An 18,493-nucleotide genomic window follows, 5' to 3' on the forward strand; every position below is an offset into this window, starting at 1 on the left:
CTTTCGGATCCTATTGTAGAGGAGACTGCATTTCAGAAACGGATTTCTATTTTCAAATACAATTTGCAATTGCTTTAGGTGCACCTGTAACAGGTAAAACAATTTGTTACAAAACAATTCCAGCTACTCTTTCAGTAGCTCAATTTAAATTTCTAGCCTGCAAAGCAACTCTTTACAAAGGCTGAATCCTTAGATGTGACTCAGACCTTATCAGACCTTTTTTTTTTCCCCCAAAACAGAACTAAGGGAAATACAATAAGATACCAATAGAGAGGGAAGTATAGTGCAGCCATATCCTTGACCCTAACCCACAGAGCCTCTTATTCTCAGATTTAGAAACATCCTGCCACCAACAGGATTTAATTCAGCAACACTACCACTGAAATGGGCATGGTGATAGTTTACCTGCCTGAGGCCTTTAGGCCATCCCAGCCTCAGCTTTAGAATCTTTCTGAGCACTTCTATTTTAAAAATTTTTTTTTTCAACGTTTATTTATTTTTGGGACAGAGAGAGACAGAGCATGAACGGGGGAGGGGCAGAGAGAGAGGGAGACACAGAATCGGAAACAGGCTCCAGGCTCTGAGCCATCAGCCCAGAGCCCGACGCCGGGCTCGAACTCACCAACAGCGAGATCGTGACCTGGCTGAAGTCGGACGCTTAACCGACTGCGCCACCCAGGCGCCCCACTGAGCACTTCTATTTAACACCAGAAACAGATAGGAGAATATTTGGTTGTGAAATACCACACCGCAGCTCCTTGGGCCCAAGACATGGGACTTGGAAATGAGGGGGAACAGAGTAAAGTACTCTGGGCAGGAGGTTGTCTGAGTCTATCTGGAAAGTCTGTTAATATAGTACCTCTGCCCTGCTGCGACTCTTGGTATTATAATTTTGATGTAGTCCTTTTGATGTGGGCCCTTAAAGAGATTCTCTTCTACTCCTTGTCCAAAATAGGATTTTCCTAAAATCACAACTTTTAACATTTTTATGGAGGTGTATATGATGATTAATCCCACTCAGTAAGAATTTTATTCTGAACACCTTCAGATTAAATTATCAGAATTAATAAACATACATATGTATATTCGTGGCAATGTTCTCTCAAACTTGTTCCTTCCTCTAGTGGAGCTCATACGGTTCATGTGGATGGCTCCTTGTCATCTTTTGGGTCTCAGACAGACGTCAAAGAGGCTGGGCCTGACCACTCACTCTAATTAGTCCCCTCCTCCTTTCCTCTCTTTTGTAGACCCTGTTATTTTCTTTCATACCATTTATCACAAGTCTTCATATATTGTGTTCATTCATTAATTCTGTCTATTCCACTAGACTCTAAGGTTCCCAAGGGCAGGAGCCTTGTTTGTTTTGTTCACTTTTGTATTCCTGGGGCCTAGCGCAGTGTTTGACATAGAGTAGGTGCTCCCCCCAAAACTACTGAATATTTCCTTTGTCGTTTCACTTATACTTGTTCCTGCTACTGCACTTTACTTCCTACTACTGCATCGTAACTCCCTGGGGGATAGGAAACAACTACAACGCCCCTTCCCTCCATCATCGCGCCAGTAACGAGAAAGCAATTCCCTTGTTGAGAATCCACCGGCTTCTCCCCAGGCGGCTGTCATGCACCCAAAGGTGTCCAGAATTCTGTTAGTGATAGAGTGTCTGAGTCAGGAGAGCTGTCAAATGTTTTTACGGTTACACTCACAGTTCTTGGGCACTCGAAACTGCGAACTACTGTCATTACAATTAAGTGGCAATTAGCACAATATTGAAGTGTGCCTGCGTGCGTGTGTTACTTTGCGTAACGAACCGAGGCGTCCTACACCATCTCTCTGAAATGGAATCCAGATGGACAGACACGTCCTCCCTTCCTTGCGCGCCAAGAAGCTGAGTCTCCTGCAGCAGCAACTCTGCCCAATGGGGGGCGGAAGCATCCCAATAACTCTCTCCTTTAAGATGTGTAGGTGGGTGGAGAGAAATTCGCGTTCAAAGACTTTTTGACTCTATTCGCTCTCCGTAGCGCCTTAGCCCGTTTGAGTTTCAATGCGCGTTGTTGTTTGACGAAGGGAGTACTATACACCGCCCGCTGCTCTCCTGATCATGGCTTCTCCGAGTTCCTTCACCTACTATTGCCCTCCATCTTCCTCACCTGTGTGGTCAGAGCCGCTGTACAGTCTGAGGCCGGAGCACGCGCGGGAGCGGTTGCAGGACGACTCGGTGGAAACAGTCACGTCCATAGAACAGGTGAGGCGGCCGGGTTGAGCGAGGCGCCCGCGCGGGGGCTTCTGGGAGCGAGAGTCCGGTCCGCAGGGCCGTCGGGGTGCGAAACTCACCGGGGAACTACGACTCCCACAGTGCACCGCGGCGCCTCCCCTCTGGGAAGCTCTGGGCAGTTCTGGGCGCCCAGGCTTCGGCTTGGGAATGGAGCATTTGTGGGGCCGGGTTGGGGAGGGGTCGTTCTCAGGGTTGGGTCTGGAGGAGAGGACAGTACCTGGGTCCTCTCTGCTTAAGGAAGCGGAGAGAATAGTGTTCTGTGCCTTGGAGGACTGAAGCACCCCGGGCGGGTCAGGCAGCTTGTTTCATTCCGCCGGGACATTGGGAGGTTCTCGGATGGATAGTGCACTTTCCTCACCTTGCTCGTAGTTTGGGGACACAGAGGGGAAGAGGAGCGGCCAGACTGCGGTCATGCCATTCCATGATCTGTTTAATTACTGACCCACGGGGCCAGATCCTGTAGGGCCTACCTCGTGGGTGGGCATGTTATTTGAGCACCAGCAAAGTATTGGACACACGATGTTCAACGCTGGAAGTACAAAGAAATAAAACCTTTCCTGACCATGGGCATGGCACAACCTGGTTGAAGAAAACAGACAGGAAAACAGTACTATTTGAAACGCGCTAATTAAAATGAAATTTTAGACGACTTATCCTTCATTCATTGAGGCCTCAAACCTATCACTTTGAAAAGCGCTTGAGGAATGAGTAGTGAACTCTAGTTTTGTTTTCCTTTTCCTTCTGCAATTGGAATTGTTCCCAAGTTCTTGTGGAAATGTTTGCCTGTCCTTAGAAGTGGTTGAGATGGTTCTTTTTAGCACTAACAAATAAGCATCAGGCTGCTTTCTAAATAAGATCTCGTATTAAGATCAGTCTCCAGGCTTAACCTTGGAGGGACCTGCTTTGACTTTCATACCTGAATTTGGAATCCTGTATTTAGGCAAAATTCATAGTGATAGTTATCATATTGTATATTTATGACTATAGATATAATTATAAATTAAAAACAAAAAAAGCAAGGACTTGAATAGACAATTATACACATGGTAAGCAGAAAGAATATTGTAACTGGAATTTATGCTACATAGGTTTTAGGATTGAAAGGAAACCCTTACCTTTTGAATCTAGCCCCCCAGCTTAGCCCACCAGTGTGTCTTTCTACAGAAACCTTTTGTAAAAGATTGCAAAGAAATCTTCCACCAATGAAACCTACAGGATCTTTGCAGTGTTCCTAAGTAACAGACTGTAGAGTTTATTCAGGTCAAGCTTGTTCCTTGGTATGTGATGTAACACTATTAAGTTACTTTTTATATAGTTAACTGAACTGACTCAGCACTTTAGAATATGGATAGAATACTAGCAGAGAAAAGGGAATCAGAAGTTGGTCTGTTCATTTAGAGACCAGAACAGACTTCCATGTTTAAGGGGCAAGTCAAAAACAGGAACATTAACAGGAGTTTCACTGATCTGCTCTCTTTTTCCTGTACTACTTTTTTTTTTTTTTCAGTGAAGTGCCCCTGCTTAGTTCCTGCCAAGAAACACTAGCACTTATATTTTAAATGTCTAGGCATAATAAGTGATGCAAAAATGGATGCAGCAAGGGGTGCCTGGGCGGCTCAGTCGGTTGAGCGTCTGACTTCAGCTCAGGTCATGATCTCACAGTTCATGAGTTTGAGCCCTGCATCAGGCTCTGTGCTGAGAGCTCAGAGCCTAGAGGCTGCTTCGAGTTCTGTGTCCCTCTCTCTCTCTCTGCTCCTCCCCCACTCACACTCTATATTTCTCTCTCTCAAAAATGAATAAACATTAAAAAAATTTTTTTTGTTTTAAATGGATGAGCAAGATTCTGGGCTGCCAAAGGGTCAGCCAAGGCCTGGGCCAGGTGTGGAAGCTAGGTTTCTGATATGGAACATGGTTATAATATGGTGTCTTTCAAATCTAGGCTCTACTGTGTGTTCGATAATAGAGCATCTTATAGGTCTTTTCCATGTCATTCTTCCAGCTGACATTTTAAAAGTCTGGGATAAACAGTTCCAGAGAGTAGGAAGATGATATAGTATCTCATACTAATGGTTACCTCAGTGCCAGCACTAAAAATCAGTAGTATCCATTTACTGGGTCCCAGTTCTGTGCTAAATGCCCACCATATAGATTGTATCATTCAATCCTTTTCCATTTCACAGACAAGAAAACCGAGGCTTAGAGAAGTACTAGTTTGGTAGGTTAATGATGATATATATTCATAAGAAACTTTGTCAGGAGGAGTTGTCTACAGAAGATACTACTGTTATTCTTTCGGTTCTGTCCATTTATTCATAGGGATTTACCAACAGGGTTCAATTTTGTGCCATTGCCAATAGGAACAAATGTTTGTCTCCTGATTCCTATCTGATTATCAGGAGACTTAATTATTTGTTCAACAACACTTTGATTATAGGAATTTAAACCTATAAACAATAAAGAGCCCTTAGCTATGGATTCTTCTGTACTATTCATTCACATTTTTATTTGTTCAACGACTACTTGGGTGCCTTCTATGTGCCACACACTGTTCAAGGCATTGGACATAAGGCAGTGAACAAAACAGGCCAAGTCGGTGCCTTTATGAAACTTTGTTCTGGGCCAGGGAGGCAGTCAACAAAATGGGGGGAAATCTATCCGTCTATCTATCTATCTATCTATCTATCTATCTATCTATCTATGTATCTATCTAATTTACTTAGAAGTGCTGTAGAGAAAAAGAAAGTAGGATAAGAGACATGGAGTATGCCAGGAAAGGGTCGGGTAGGAGCAGAAGAGTTTTATATAAGGAGGTAAGGGAAGGCCTCTGATGATGTGCCTGCCACTTGGACTGAGACCTGAAATAAGTAAGGAAGCAAGCCGTGTGTGTCTGGGGAAAAAGCATTCTGGGCGGAGAAAGCAGTAAGTGTAAAGGACCTGAGGCCTTCTAGTGCCCGGTGAGTGGAGAGCCACTGTGAGGAGAGAGATTAGTAAACAGGAGAATAGGAGATAAGGTCAGATCTTGTAGGGCCTTACAGACCATTGTAAGTATACTTTCGAATACCCTGATTGTGATGGGAAGCCATTTGGCTGGATAGTTTTCTGTTTACCTCCCCAGATCCACTCTACCCTTTTCCACCCTGTCTACAAATGTGCCCCAAGAGGTCACCTGCATGGACAGGTTCCCTTGCATTATGTCTTCTGGGTGTATTTGGCTGTGTTTGTATTGATAGGGGATGAGAGGGAGGGAGAATGAGATCAGCACATTTACTCCTTTCCTGCAGGATTGCACGGTCTGCAGGGTGTTTAGAGTGGAGGCACTCACAACTCTTATCAGACACCTTCCATTGGAGCTCCCTGGTGCCCTCTTCACTCCTTCTCTTCACACTTCCATGCCTAGGAGGGGACCGAGTAGCCCTGTGTTGCCTGCCCCAGAGTATCGCACTCTCCTATGGTTTCCCTTAGGAAAGGAGTGTTTGCCCACACCTTTGTAACTAGTTCCTTTATAAACTCTCCTCAAATCACCCACTTTGAATGTGCCTTCTATTTTCCTGCCAGGAGTCAGACTGGTCTATGATCTTAGACTTTTGACTCAATCTGACCAGTATTTTAACAGACCCATGTAGGTCCCTGTTGAGAGGAGATTGTGCGGAGGTGAGGACAGGTGCAGGGAAACCAGGTAGGAGGCTGTTGCAGTGCTCCAGGTGATGGGTGTCAGGGCCGTGGTAGTAGAGGCAGTGAGGAGTGGCCAAGTTCTGGGTATTTTTAAAGATTTCTACTTTGACAAGCTCTTTCACTGATGGGCTGGGTGGATGGAGAACCTTTTGCAACTCTAGAAAGCAGGATGTGGTCATCTTCCTTTTTTTGTGTTATTCGCAATCACCCCATGGCAAATGTTCTGTGACTCAGGCCATAGGTTAATACTGGCACAGTCTCAGAGGTTTGCCAAAAAGAGTTGTTTACAGAAGGCACTACTCCTGTTTTTCTTTTAATTTGTCCTTGAACAGGGACCAAAGCATCCTCCACTTGAAATGGCATGAGGTCATTAGACAACATTCAGTCAAGTAACAATCAACTGTGGAGGATATCTGGAAGGATCATTGGTCTTAGTTCCTGCTCTGACAATTATTTTCTCTTAGAAAAAAGAATATGCCTGAAGCAACCACAGAATAATTTACAAGAGCACGTAAGTGCTGAGTTATGTCTGCGTTGCACAGGGGTTTAGGGAGTGGAGGCCAGGGTGTTGTGGGCTAAGGAGGTGGTCAGGACAGTTTCATGGAGAATGTTGGGTTGTAAAGGATGGAGTTGGGGGACAGCTATTCCAGTCAGAGGAGCTGTTAGGAGGGAAAACTCCACTTTACTGGGAATGGAGGGAGCAGGTTGGCTGTGGTAGGAAATTAGATCAGCTGGGTGGGTGAGGCCAATGGAATCAGGGGTGGGTGGTGGGGAGGGATGCAGAGATAGGCAGAGGAGTTGGCTTCAAGTGTTGAGCCTTGTGCCACTGCAGATCCTGACGGAGGGGACGTCAAGGGTCCAGGAATGAATCCTGGACACCTACTGTTGACTTGTTTCAAGTTATAATCTCTGAACGATTATGAAATGGGGGTGAAACAAGTCACTAAATGTGATCAAACCTATTAGTTTTTTGTGCTTCTGATAGAAGGAACCAGAGCTCTGCTTGGTTATGTGGTTAGTAGGCTAGCTGTGGTGAATCAGTTTTGCTTTATTGAAATTCAGCATGTACCATGTTGCTCAACTATAAGACAATTCCAAATATCAAATTCCTCCATTTTTCCTATTAAAAAGGACAAACAAACAAAAAAAAGGTTTGGTCCACTTGAAAATATGTGTATTTTTTTTAATGTTAATTTTTTTTGTTTTTTTGAGAGAGAGAGAGACTGAGTGCAAGTGGGCGGGGTGGGGGATGGCAGAGAAAGAGAGGGGGACACAATCTGAAGCAGGCTCCAGGCTCTGAGCTGTCAGCACAGAACCTGACATGGGGCTTGAACTCATGAACCACAAGATCATGACCTGAGCTGAAGCTGGACACTTAACCGACTGAGCCACCCACGCGCCCTGAAAATACGTGTACTTTTAAGTATGTAGGTGAACATATCGAATGCCTACTTGCAAAATTTACATTTTAAATTTAGGTACATGTACCTATTTAGAATCACATACTTTGTAAAATCACAGTAGTTTAGAAATAGTGTTTTTCCTCTTTATTTATAACAAATTTTTCTCCAAAATCTTCACATACATTTTTGCCCTTAGTATTTTTATCTTGCTGGAGCCACATTTTGGATCAACCAATGTATTTTTCCAGAGCACATTTTCAGGTTTTTGAGATAAATCCCTTTTGATTATGGGTAAGAATAATTTTATCCCAAGTTACAACTACCCAATTTTGTAAGGGTAGAATTCTTTTACAATGTGTCCCGTAGGTGTATATCTGTGATCACTGCAACTCAGCTACTATTTACTTTTTAAAATGATCTTTAAAAGGGTTTACAGTGGGCGCTTAGTGTGAGTTCGTAGCCTCAGGAATAATTGCTAAATCTGTGCTTAATTTGTCATCTTTCCTTCGTACCATCAGCTTATTTTTTATAAGCAGCCCAAACCAGACCTTGACTGAGGTTGTTTTAGGCTGATACATCAACCCCAACTGGTATTTTGTATTTAAAATAAAGGGATTGGGAGGACTTCCTATAGGAAGAGGTACATTGTAAGGATTGCTTATAAAATGACTTCTTTTTCCTGAGGGTTTTTTTTTTTTTTTTCTGGGAAATCCTGGCCTTATATTGAATCTAATAATTCTTTCACTCACTGTATCTGCAGCATCAGCATGGGTCTCAGGCAGCAAATCTGCTTTTTGGAAGGGTCCTCCTCCGAGAGAGAGGGAGAGATGTGGAAGAAGGGGCTTGATAGTCCATGATATGAAAGTTAGTGCATCATTAGACCGGCTTTGGATGGAAGCTGTGGAAGAGAAAGTACCAAATGCATTAGTTGGTTTTTACCACTTATCCGTGAATGGAGAGTATTCTGTGCTTCTGACTGGCTTTTTTCTGTCTGGCATTATTTTGGGGCTCCTAACAGTTACCAAGCCAAGTTCTTTAGGACTCAAACGTAAACATCTATTTATGGCTTCTGGGACCATAGTTCTTAGATATGAAATAAGCAGATGCACCAGAAGGTGGGCACTCAATTCTTTAGATTTTAAGGATCCCATTCGTTTGTTTGTTTATTTATTTATTATTTTCTTTGACTTAAGCTTTTACTTCATGTGCACATAACAGAAAGCAACAGTACTGAGGAAATGGAACTGTGGACACCAGCAGTAACCAGAGAACTAGGGACTGGGGAAAAGGTTGAACCAGCAGACGTCAAAGAATGGGGGCTGTGGGCTGATTCCAAACAAAGGGAGACTTGCGGCTGCCACCGGTAGTTCCCCGCATGGAATCTGAAGACGGAACCAAGGGCTGGGGTTTAGAAGGTACTGCAGATTGGCTAATAGGCCCTGTGCACACCGCCGGTAACGTCCAGTCTGGATTAAGCCAGCAGACTCCATTAATGGAGACTGTGGACTGGAACTAGGGAAGGGATTCCGACGTGGAATTGCGGGTTGAACCAAGGGCTAAGGACTGGGGCTAGACTGACCAGTAACCCTAGACTGGGAAGCCAATCAGATGGGGAGCTCCACGGAGAGGAGCCTGCCAGTGGCCCTCAGGAATGGTGAGAAAGACCATGAACTCAAAAGGGCTTGCAGGGCACCACACCTGTGCTTCTCATTGTCTCCTCATGCCATCACAGGTTTTTCTTTGGATCCCACCTGATCTGTTAAAAACCGCAATTCAGCTGAATAAATTTGAAGATCTAATTGGCTTTATTAAACAATTCATTAATTGGGCAGCATCCATTCTAGCAGGTAGAAAGGAACTCCAAAGAACTACAGAAAGGGAGAAGTTTTTAAAAGTAGAACAAAGAAGTCATACACAGAAAGAAAGGTTTATTTTGGGCAGTCACCCTTTCCATGGCCACGTCCATGGAGAGGGCCCGTGTGACAAGTTACCTTATTGGCACTGACCAGAAAATGCTTGACTGGTTAAGATTACGTTTCTAGGGGAGGTTGAAAGTGCAGTTAGGTTAGATGATCAAGCCCCAGGTTGGTGACATGGCCTAGCATAAGTGACTTTATTTGGGCCTGTGGTTTTCTTTTTAACACAGTTGTTGATTTTTAAGATCTATTCCCCTCTTCTTGGACAACTGAGCTACTTCTAGATTTTGGATATTAGCTGCTGTCAATGCTACATCCTTGTAGAAGTCTTTTTGTGAGCATATATTTTCATTTCTCTTGAGGAGAGACCTAAAAGTGGAATTGTTGCATCATGCGGTGGGTGTATGCTGAGTTTTATAAGAAACTGCTGGCCTTTTCCAGAGTGGTTGTACATTTTATACCCTCACCCACATTGTATAATAAGAGTGCTGGTTGCTCCACAACTTGCCAACATTTGGTGTTGTTGGTTTTTTCAACTTTAGTGACTCTGCTGGTGGGTGTGGGTGGTGTTGTGTTCTTTTTGTTTGTTTGTTTTTATTTTTGTTTTTAAAAAATGTTCATTGGGGCGCCTGGGTGGCGCAGTCGGTTAAGCGTCCGACTTCAGCCAGGTCACGATCTCGCGGTCCGGGAGTTCGAGCCCCGCGTCGGGCTCTGGGCTGATGGCTCAGAGCCTGGAGCCTGTTTCCGATTCTGTGTCTCCCTCTCTCTCTGCCCCTCCCCCGTTCATGCTCTGTCTCTCTCTGTCCCAAAAATAAATGAACGTTGAAAAAAAAAATGTTCATTTATTTTGAGACAGTGCTTGTGCACATGAGCGAGGGAGGGACAGACAAAGCCGGGGTGGGGGCGGGGGAGAGAGAGAGAGAGAGAGAGAGAGAGAGAGAGAATCCCAACCAGGCGACAGAGCCTGATTCGGAGCTCGATCTCTCAAACTGTAAGATCATGACCTGAGCCGAAACCAGCTGAGCCATACAGGCATCCCAATAGGTAGTATTATGAGGAGAAAAATTACTTGTGACGCTTGTAAAAGGAAGTCTGTATTCAAGACTTTATTACCATGGTGATGTTTGTGGTAGGGGAGAGAGATTGGGCTCAACTCTGAATACAAGGGAAAGTGGGAATTTATAGTCAGGGAGCAAGCTGGAAGGATTGGTGGATGGAAACCTACTAAGAGGACTCGTCAGGAGAAAGAAATTCTAGCTAACCCAATTTAGCAGGATTCCTCCTCAAGGCAGGCCAGGGTAAGCAGACATCACTGGGGGACAGTGGAGGATGAGGAACCCGGTCAGATACTGAGGATGACCAGATATTAAGGATCGGGGATTCATAAGAGATGAATCACCGGGTTCTACTCCTTAAGTTAAGACTACGCTCTATGTCTTGGCAATCAAAAAGAATGAAATCTTGCCATTTGCAACTACGTGGTTGGAACTGGAGGGTATTATGCTAAGCGAAATTAGTCAGAGAAAGACAAATATCATATGACTTCACTCATATGAGGACTTTAAGAGACAAAACAGATGAACATAATGGAAGGGAAACAAAAATAATATAAAAACAGGGAGGGGGACAAAACAGAAGAGACTCATAAATATGGAGAACAAACTGAGGATTGCTGGAGGGGTTGTGGGAGGGGGGATGGGCTAAATGGGTAAGGAGCATTAAGGAATCTATTGAAATCATTGCTTTACTATATACTAATTTGGATGTAAATTATAAAAAATAAATAAATTATTAGATAAAAAAAGACTACACTGTGTGTTAACTTCAGAATTAATAAAAAAGAAGGATGGGGGATGCTGGCTAAACCAATTTGTAGGATTCTTGCTAAAATGGGGTGAGGCAAAGATGGCCACAGAAGTACAAGTCAAGGCCAGGTTAGGATATAGATGCATTGTATATGTGTCTGCAAATGTATTTATCTTTTCAAAAATCTTTCTTATGCTTCAAAAATCTTTCTTAAAGTAGTCATGGTGAAATTTGGGTATTAAGTGTTCTGTTTTGTTTTGATCCTTAATCACGTCATCCAACATTTTATTATAAAAAATATTAAATATACAGAACAGTTGATAGCATCTGTTTACCCTCTACCTAATTTCTGTCATATAGATGATTAAAGGATTTATTTTATTTTATTTTATTTTATTTTATTTTATTTTATTTTAAGTTTATTTATTTATTTTTGAGAGAGAGCAAGCAGGGGAGGGGCAGAGAGAGAGAAAGAGAGAGAGAATCCCAAGCAAGCTCCACGCTGTCAGTGCAGAGCCCAACACAGGGTTGGATCTGAGCCAAAATCAAGAGTCAGACACTCAACCAACTGAGCCACCCAGGCACCCCCCCTCAAGATTCTTTCTATGTCTTTGTGTGTGTGTGCGTGTGTGTGTGTGTATGTGTGTGTGTGTGTGATTTGAATTAGTCAAAGTTATTTTTTTTTCCAGGCTATTTAAAAATTTTGAAGAGCTAATCCCTTAAAACTAAATCTTCTGGTGACTAATCCTGGTGACGTTTCTTGTAACGTTTCATATAGCAATGTTTCTGAAACAGATCAGATGCTTTACGCCGTCATCCTCCTCCCAAGAGTCATATCACTTTCATTAACATGGTCATGAACTGTGTGCCCTGTGCCCAAGGGAGATGAACCTATGGGCCCTTTGCTATTTATGCAAAAGAAAATTATCTGTTGTTATGTGGCTGTTAATCAGCCTTTGTATTGTCCCCGTTGGTAACTGCCTTGCCTTTTGGGGTTCTCATGCTGAAAGGAGAGATTGACTAGAATAGAATAGTCTGTTCCTTTGGGGTGGAAAGGAAGTGTGGAAATCCAAGATAAAGTGAGAGTTCAGGGAAAGTGGGCACGCTTCAGCATCCCTGTGCAGTATTGAAGCTGATTTTTTTTTTTTAATTCTGATTTGAGAACTATATATTCAGAGTTTTCATGACTGAGGAGCTTTGGTTTTTTTTTAATAGTTAATGTCATTTTTCCTGTATTTAAAGTGAGGATTTTGATAAAATTTTTAAAAGGAACTTGGTTATAGATCTTGCCTGTATATATTAAACAGTTGTTAGGACTGCTTCCCTTAATTCTATCCTAAAGGCTAAATTTCTAAATCTCCTAATGTGTTGGAGGTCCCCAAGACTACCCCTAGTTGATTCACTACAGGGATTCAGAGAATTCAGTATATAGGTTGTACTCGTGGTTATGATTTATTACAGCAAAAGCCTACAAAGCGAAATCAGCAAGTGAAAGGCTCACAGGGTGAAGTCTGGAGGAAACCAGACATAAGCTTCCAAGAGTCTTCTGCCAGTGGAGTCACACAGGACGTGCTTCATTTCTCGGGCATCAAATTGTAACAATACATGCAAAGTGCTGTCTACCAGAGAAGCTTGTTAGATACTTGGGGGCTCATGGTTTTTAGTGGGGGTTCATCACATACATACCTTCTGCCCAACACGTCTCCACATTCCAGACTCCCAGAAAGAAAGTAGCTGTTCAGCATAAACAAGATTGTGTATGCAGTTTCAGGACAGTGAGCCACTCATCAGTTCTGGGAATGGTGGGGAGTGTCTCCAAATTCAGGTTTCCAGACAGCATCCAAGGGTCAACCTTTCAAGCTGGCCTTTCTAAGGATAGCAGCCTCTGGCCTGCTATGGTAATGCCTTTGTATACAAATAGCTTATCTGCTTTCCTTCTGCTATACAAATCAGAGCAAAGAATGCTTACGTCTTCTCAGTAACAAATTTACTCAGATTTTATATAACACTTGGCAGGCTATGTGGGGAGAAGGGAAGGCAAAAAAGGATGTTGCATGTTGTGGAGATTACTTTGATTTTTCTCTACACCAGATGAGTTCTTTATTAAGCAGGCTCCACGCCCAGCATGGAGCTGATGCGGGTCTTGATCCCATAATCGTGATATCATGACCTAAGCCGAAATCAAGAGTCGGATGCACGACCGACTGAGCCACCCAGGCGCCCCCTCAGATGAGTTCTTTTTAATTTCTATATTAATCCATTACTGTTTGTCAAAACATTTGCAGGCTAATTGCTAAGCATTATTTTTAAAGTTGTACTCTAGGGGTGCCTGGGTGGCTCAGTTGGCTAAGTGTCCGACTTCGGCTCGGGTCATGATCTCGCAGTTCGTGGGTTTGAGCCCTGCATTGGGCTCTGTGCTGACAGCTCACAGCCTGGAGCCTGCTTCAGATTCCGTGTCTCCCTCTCTCTCTGCCCTTCCCCTGCTCGTGCTGTCTCCCTCTGTCTCTCAAAAATAAATAAACATTAAAGTTGTACTCTAGAAACCATACTGTGAGCCCTAGAGATCCTTTTCTAAGATATACCAGTTCCTAAAGACAACACATAGAATGGGAGTAAATTTTTGTAAATCATGTGTTTGATAAGGGATTGTGTTTAGAATATATAAGGAATTATTACAGCTCAGTAATAAAAGGACAACAACAACAAAAAAGAATGAAGTATCTGAATAGACATTTCTCTAAAGAAGATATACAAATGGCCAAAAAGCCCATAAAAAGATACTCAACATCATTAGCCATCAGAGAATTGCAATCAATGAAACATTGCGTCACAGCCACTAGGATGGGTATAATCAAACCCACAGAGAATAACATGTGTTGGTAAGGATGTGAAGAAAGTAGAACACTCATACATTGGCTGTGGAAATGTAAAATGGTATTCCTGCTTTGGAAAACAGTCTAGGGGCACCTTGGTGGCTCAGTCGGTTAAGCATCCAACTCTTGGGCTCAGGTCATGATCTCACTCACAGTCTGGTTCAAGCTCCTCATCGGGCTCTGCACTAACAAGTGAGGAGCCTGCTTGGGATTCTCTCTCCCTCTCTCGCCCCTCCCCTCTGGCACTCTCTCTCTCTCTCTCAAAATAAATAAATAAACTTTAAAAAAACAGCCTAACAGTTCCTCAAAGAGTTAAACCTAGAGTTACCATATGATCCAGTCATTCCATGCCTTAGGTCTCTGCCTGTATCTAAGTAGAAATGAAAACATATGTCCATCCAAAAACCCGTATAAGAATGTTCATAGTGACTTTATTTGTAATAATCCCAAAGTGGGAACACAACTCAAATGCCCATCAACTGATGAATGATAAACTAAATGTGATATATCCATAAAATGGAATTTTACTTGGCAATAAAAAGAAATGAAGTAATGGTCCATGCCACAACATGGATGAAGCTTGGAGACATGCTAAGTGAAAGAAGACAGTCACAAAGGACTGTATATCATGTGATTACATTTATATGAAATATCCAGAATAGACAAATCCATAAAGATAGAAAGTAGATGAGTGGTTGACAGGGGCTAGGGAGGGTGGAGGGTTGGGGGTGACTGTTGATGGGTGCAGCATTTCTTTCTTGGGTAGTGAAAATGTTCTAGAATTGATTGTGGTGATGGATGCACAACTCTGTGAGTGGACCAAAAGCCATTGAATCATGCACTTTAAGTAGATGAATCGAATGATGTGTGAATTATATCTCAATGAAGCCATTAGAAAAATATGCCAGTTCTTGGGTGCTGGGTGGCTTAGTCGGTTAAGCATCTGCCTTCGGCTCAGGTCACGATCTCACAGTTTGTGGGTTTGAGCCCTGCATCAGGCTCTGTGCAGACAGCTCAGAGCCTGGATCCTGCTTCAGATTCTGTGTCTCCCTCTCTCTGCCTCTCCCCCACTCACACTCTGTGTCTTTCTCTCAAAAAGAAATAAACATTAAAACAAATTTTTTTTCAAAAAGAAAAATATGCCAGTTTTTTTTAAGATTTTTTTTTTAAGCATTTATTCATTTTTGAAAGGCAGAGAGACAGAGCATGAATGGGGGAGGGGCAGAGAGAGAGGGAGACACAGAATCTGAAGAAGGCTCCAGGCTCTAAGCTGTCAGCACAGAGCCCAACGTGGGACTCGAACTCACAGACTGTGAGATCACGACCTGAGCCGAAGTTGGCCACTTAACCGACTGAGCCACGCAGGCGCCCCAAAAATATGCCATTTCTTTTTTTTTTTTTAACGTTTATTTATTTTTGAGACAGAGAGAGACGGATCATGAATGGGGGAGGGTCAGAGAAAGTGGGAGACACAGAAACTGAAACAGGCTCCAGGCTCTGAGCTGTCAGCACAGAGCCCCACGCGGGGCTCGAACTCATGGACCGCGAGATCATGACCTGAGCTGAAGTCGGACGCTAAACTGACTGAGCCACCCAGGCACCCCAAAAATATGCCATTTCTTAAGAGAAGATAAAGGGAATTGTTCTTTGTCCATTTTTATGAACAGCTGACCTATAACACTCAGGTATTTATTAGAATTCATAAGTTAGATTTTCAGGCATGATTTCGTTACTAACTGCATTGGAATATCACTTGTTCATTCTGCAGAAGAGTGATTAGGAAATCCAAAGAGAAATGACACTGTGTTGGGAATATTTTAAGCACTTTCTGCTTTATGTCTGTCAGGTGTCCCAAGTTTAGCGATAAACCGCCATTTTCCTCATCTAGTACTTGGCTGCTGTGTTGTACTAGGGGGAGCTGAGGTGGGTCTCTTGGCTGAATGCTTTTCTTCCTAGGGGTCTCAATGTCAGAATGCTAAGGAAGTGATGGGCTCATCCATTTGCCCTGGAATATTACTAAGTTGTGTGGATTTGTACTGGGGTAAAGGAAGTGAGTTTTCCTCCCACTTGGTTTTGTTTCATTCAGAACTCATCAATTCACTTAGCTCTAACAGTATATTGTAGGCAAATCTTTATAATCTTACTGACGTATGTTTTTTGTATATTTTTCTGTCCCTTTCAGCTTATAGCTAAGGAAGGTGTCATTAAGAAATGCAGTCTGTGTTCCATTTAGGCTGGTGCTTTATGTTAGTCCTGTGTGAGTGTCTCGGAAAGGAATAGTGAAGAATTGGGACAACTTCCTCATACCTCCTGAGTCAGATTCTCACAGTGACTTCTGTTTTTTGAAGTATTGTGAACTCTTAGCCAGATTATCCCTCAAACTCATGTTCGGAGGCAAATACCAAAGTATATCCTAAAACCAAGTATAAATGATTTGAGACTGGCTGCCATTTTAGATGATTCACATCAGCGCTCCCCTCCTCATCACAAATAATTCTTGCACACACGTCAAGGGACTAGATGCTCTAACTCGGTGGATGATTCAGAAATAAAGAATACATTTTGAAATTCCCAGAGAGGACATTATTATGTGTCTTGAAACCTCAATGAGGACATGCCTCACTACAAAGAACAGGGATGCCAGTGAAGGAGAAACCCTGTATCCTGTTAACCAATCCACTCCTGCATTGCTGGACCCTTTCCTTACAGAAGCTGAACTGTGTGACCGTGTTGTGATAGGTCTTCAGAGGAAACGGGGGATCCGCTTTTTTTTGTGACCTGATTTTCCGAGATCCTTCATGTTATGGGACTGTGGAGTCCTTTCCGTGACTTAGGACCAATGACCAGATGGGCTGTTTCTTTGGTGTTTCAGTGATCGATGATGTTCTTGTAAATCCCTTAGGGAATTTTAATACTGTTCAATCTGTATTTAAACGGTTCGATCTGCCAATAAGGAGTATGACCCTTGGCAGGAATTAATTTTGTATTTGTGAATGGCCAGTTAAGTGAACACCTAAAGAACTTCATAGAGCAGGCGAACGTAAATCTCTCAAGCAAAATGCCTTGTCTGCTCCCTAAGTAACTGATGCCAGTGTGCCAAACTCCAGAACTGCCATTAGTTTGGATATTTGGATGGTTTACTTCAGAAGTCGATTGTAATGCCAGCCTGGTATAGATCATTCTCTGTTTCTTCTGTCCTGAGCCTGTCACCCTGCCGAGTCCCTGTTTCTAGTCTTACAGTATCGTGAAGTACAAAACCACACCAGACAACTGCAACCAATGGGCATTTGTGGCAACAGGAAGAAAAAGTTGATAGAGGCTCATTGGTATTTGTTTTCTCTCTCTCCCATCTCCTGCGTTCTTACCAGGCAAAAGTAGAAGAGAAGATCCAAGACGTCTTCAGTTCTTACAAGTTCAACCACCTTGTACCAAGGTAAGCATTTAGGAGTTTGAGGGGATGTGGGAGAACACCCCCTCCTCTGTGAGCCTTTCTTCTTTCCTCCACGAGCCTGTTCAACCTTGGGGATAAGTCTGCCATGAGACGGGTTTCTTGACCTTGTGGCCCCCTGGATAAGCATGTGACCCCAAGCCCTTCCTCTGTTAGCGGTTTAAAGGAGATGCTCCCCTCAAGCTGAGCCAGCTCGTGTTATGTGGGGGTACCCCTCAAGGCCTGAACTCTGAGCTCTGAAGATGGGGAGAGGAAATTCATGTTTCTGCTGCTCAGTTGTGACCTACTACTCTGGTGGTTTTCTTTCTGGGATTATACTTTGAAACAGACGTAGAGCCCAAGGGGGCAGCAAAGGATGGATTCTCTCGATGTATGCTGTGATCCGATGGGAGGATGGGCCGAGCTGCGGCTTCTCCCAGCCTGGCCCCTGTTGCTAAGCGTGCAGCTGCTCCCAGGGATTCAGTTTCTGGGGAGAAAATAAACAGCGCCATTTTGCTTTCCTTGGCACTTAGCAAGTTAAAGTTTTCTAAGCAATTTGATGTCAGAGATTCCAAAAAGGGGATTATAAGCAGAAACTTATTAGTTAAGTTGAACCTTTATTTTCTCTTGTTTCTAGCTTATACCGTATCACACTAGAGCCTTCTGAGGTTCTTTCCTCCCTTTATCAGCATGCCTCTTCCTGTCACGAGTTGTTCCTCTAGAACTGGACTGTATCTCCTTTCCAGCCATCAGGATGGATCAGTAGTCTGAAGCTGTGTGTGGCCATCATTTTACCTCAGTGACACAGCATGCTGTCTGGACCACCTCTGGGCCAAGGCGAGCGGGGCTGCTGGCTGATTGGCTGTAGGGAGCGGAGGGCAGGTGCCCCTGCCCAAGCCCCTGCGCCTGGGTGCCTTCACTGACTGAAGCGTGACACATGGTTCTAGCCTGAGTGAACCTTGTGGCTTTTATTCCCCACCATTGTGGTGTGCCACTATTTCCTTGAAAAAGAGATTTTCTTCTGGAAGTTCTGATGAGCCAAGGCAGAAAATCATTGGAAAAGGCAAATTGGAAAAAAGGGAAAGGCAGGTAGGAAGGTTATCTTTGTTTTTCTTCCCTGGGGA

The 18,493-nt window shown here is 43.4% G+C and overlaps 1 protein-coding gene across 1 annotated transcript in view; it reads left to right on the forward strand.

Moving 5' to 3' along the window:
- The first annotated feature begins 1,932 nt into the window (after positions 1 to 1,932).
- Positions 1,933 to 18,493, forward strand: part of FNTB (farnesyltransferase, CAAX box, beta) — a 67,177-nt gene continuing 50,616 nt past the window's right edge. The window contains exons 1-2 of the mRNA XM_043556359.1: positions 1,933 to 2,242; positions 17,311 to 17,375. Coding sequence (XP_043412294.1) covers positions 2,099 to 2,242; positions 17,311 to 17,375 — 209 coding nt within the window. The 5' untranslated portion in view covers positions 1,933 to 2,098. The remainder of the gene's footprint in view (positions 2,243 to 17,310; positions 17,376 to 18,493) is intronic.

Source organism: Prionailurus bengalensis, chromosome B3 (assembly GCF_016509475.1).
Source record: "Prionailurus bengalensis isolate Pbe53 chromosome B3, Fcat_Pben_1.1_paternal_pri, whole genome shotgun sequence".
Classification (NCBI taxonomy): Eukaryota; Metazoa; Chordata; class Mammalia; order Carnivora; family Felidae; genus Prionailurus; species Prionailurus bengalensis.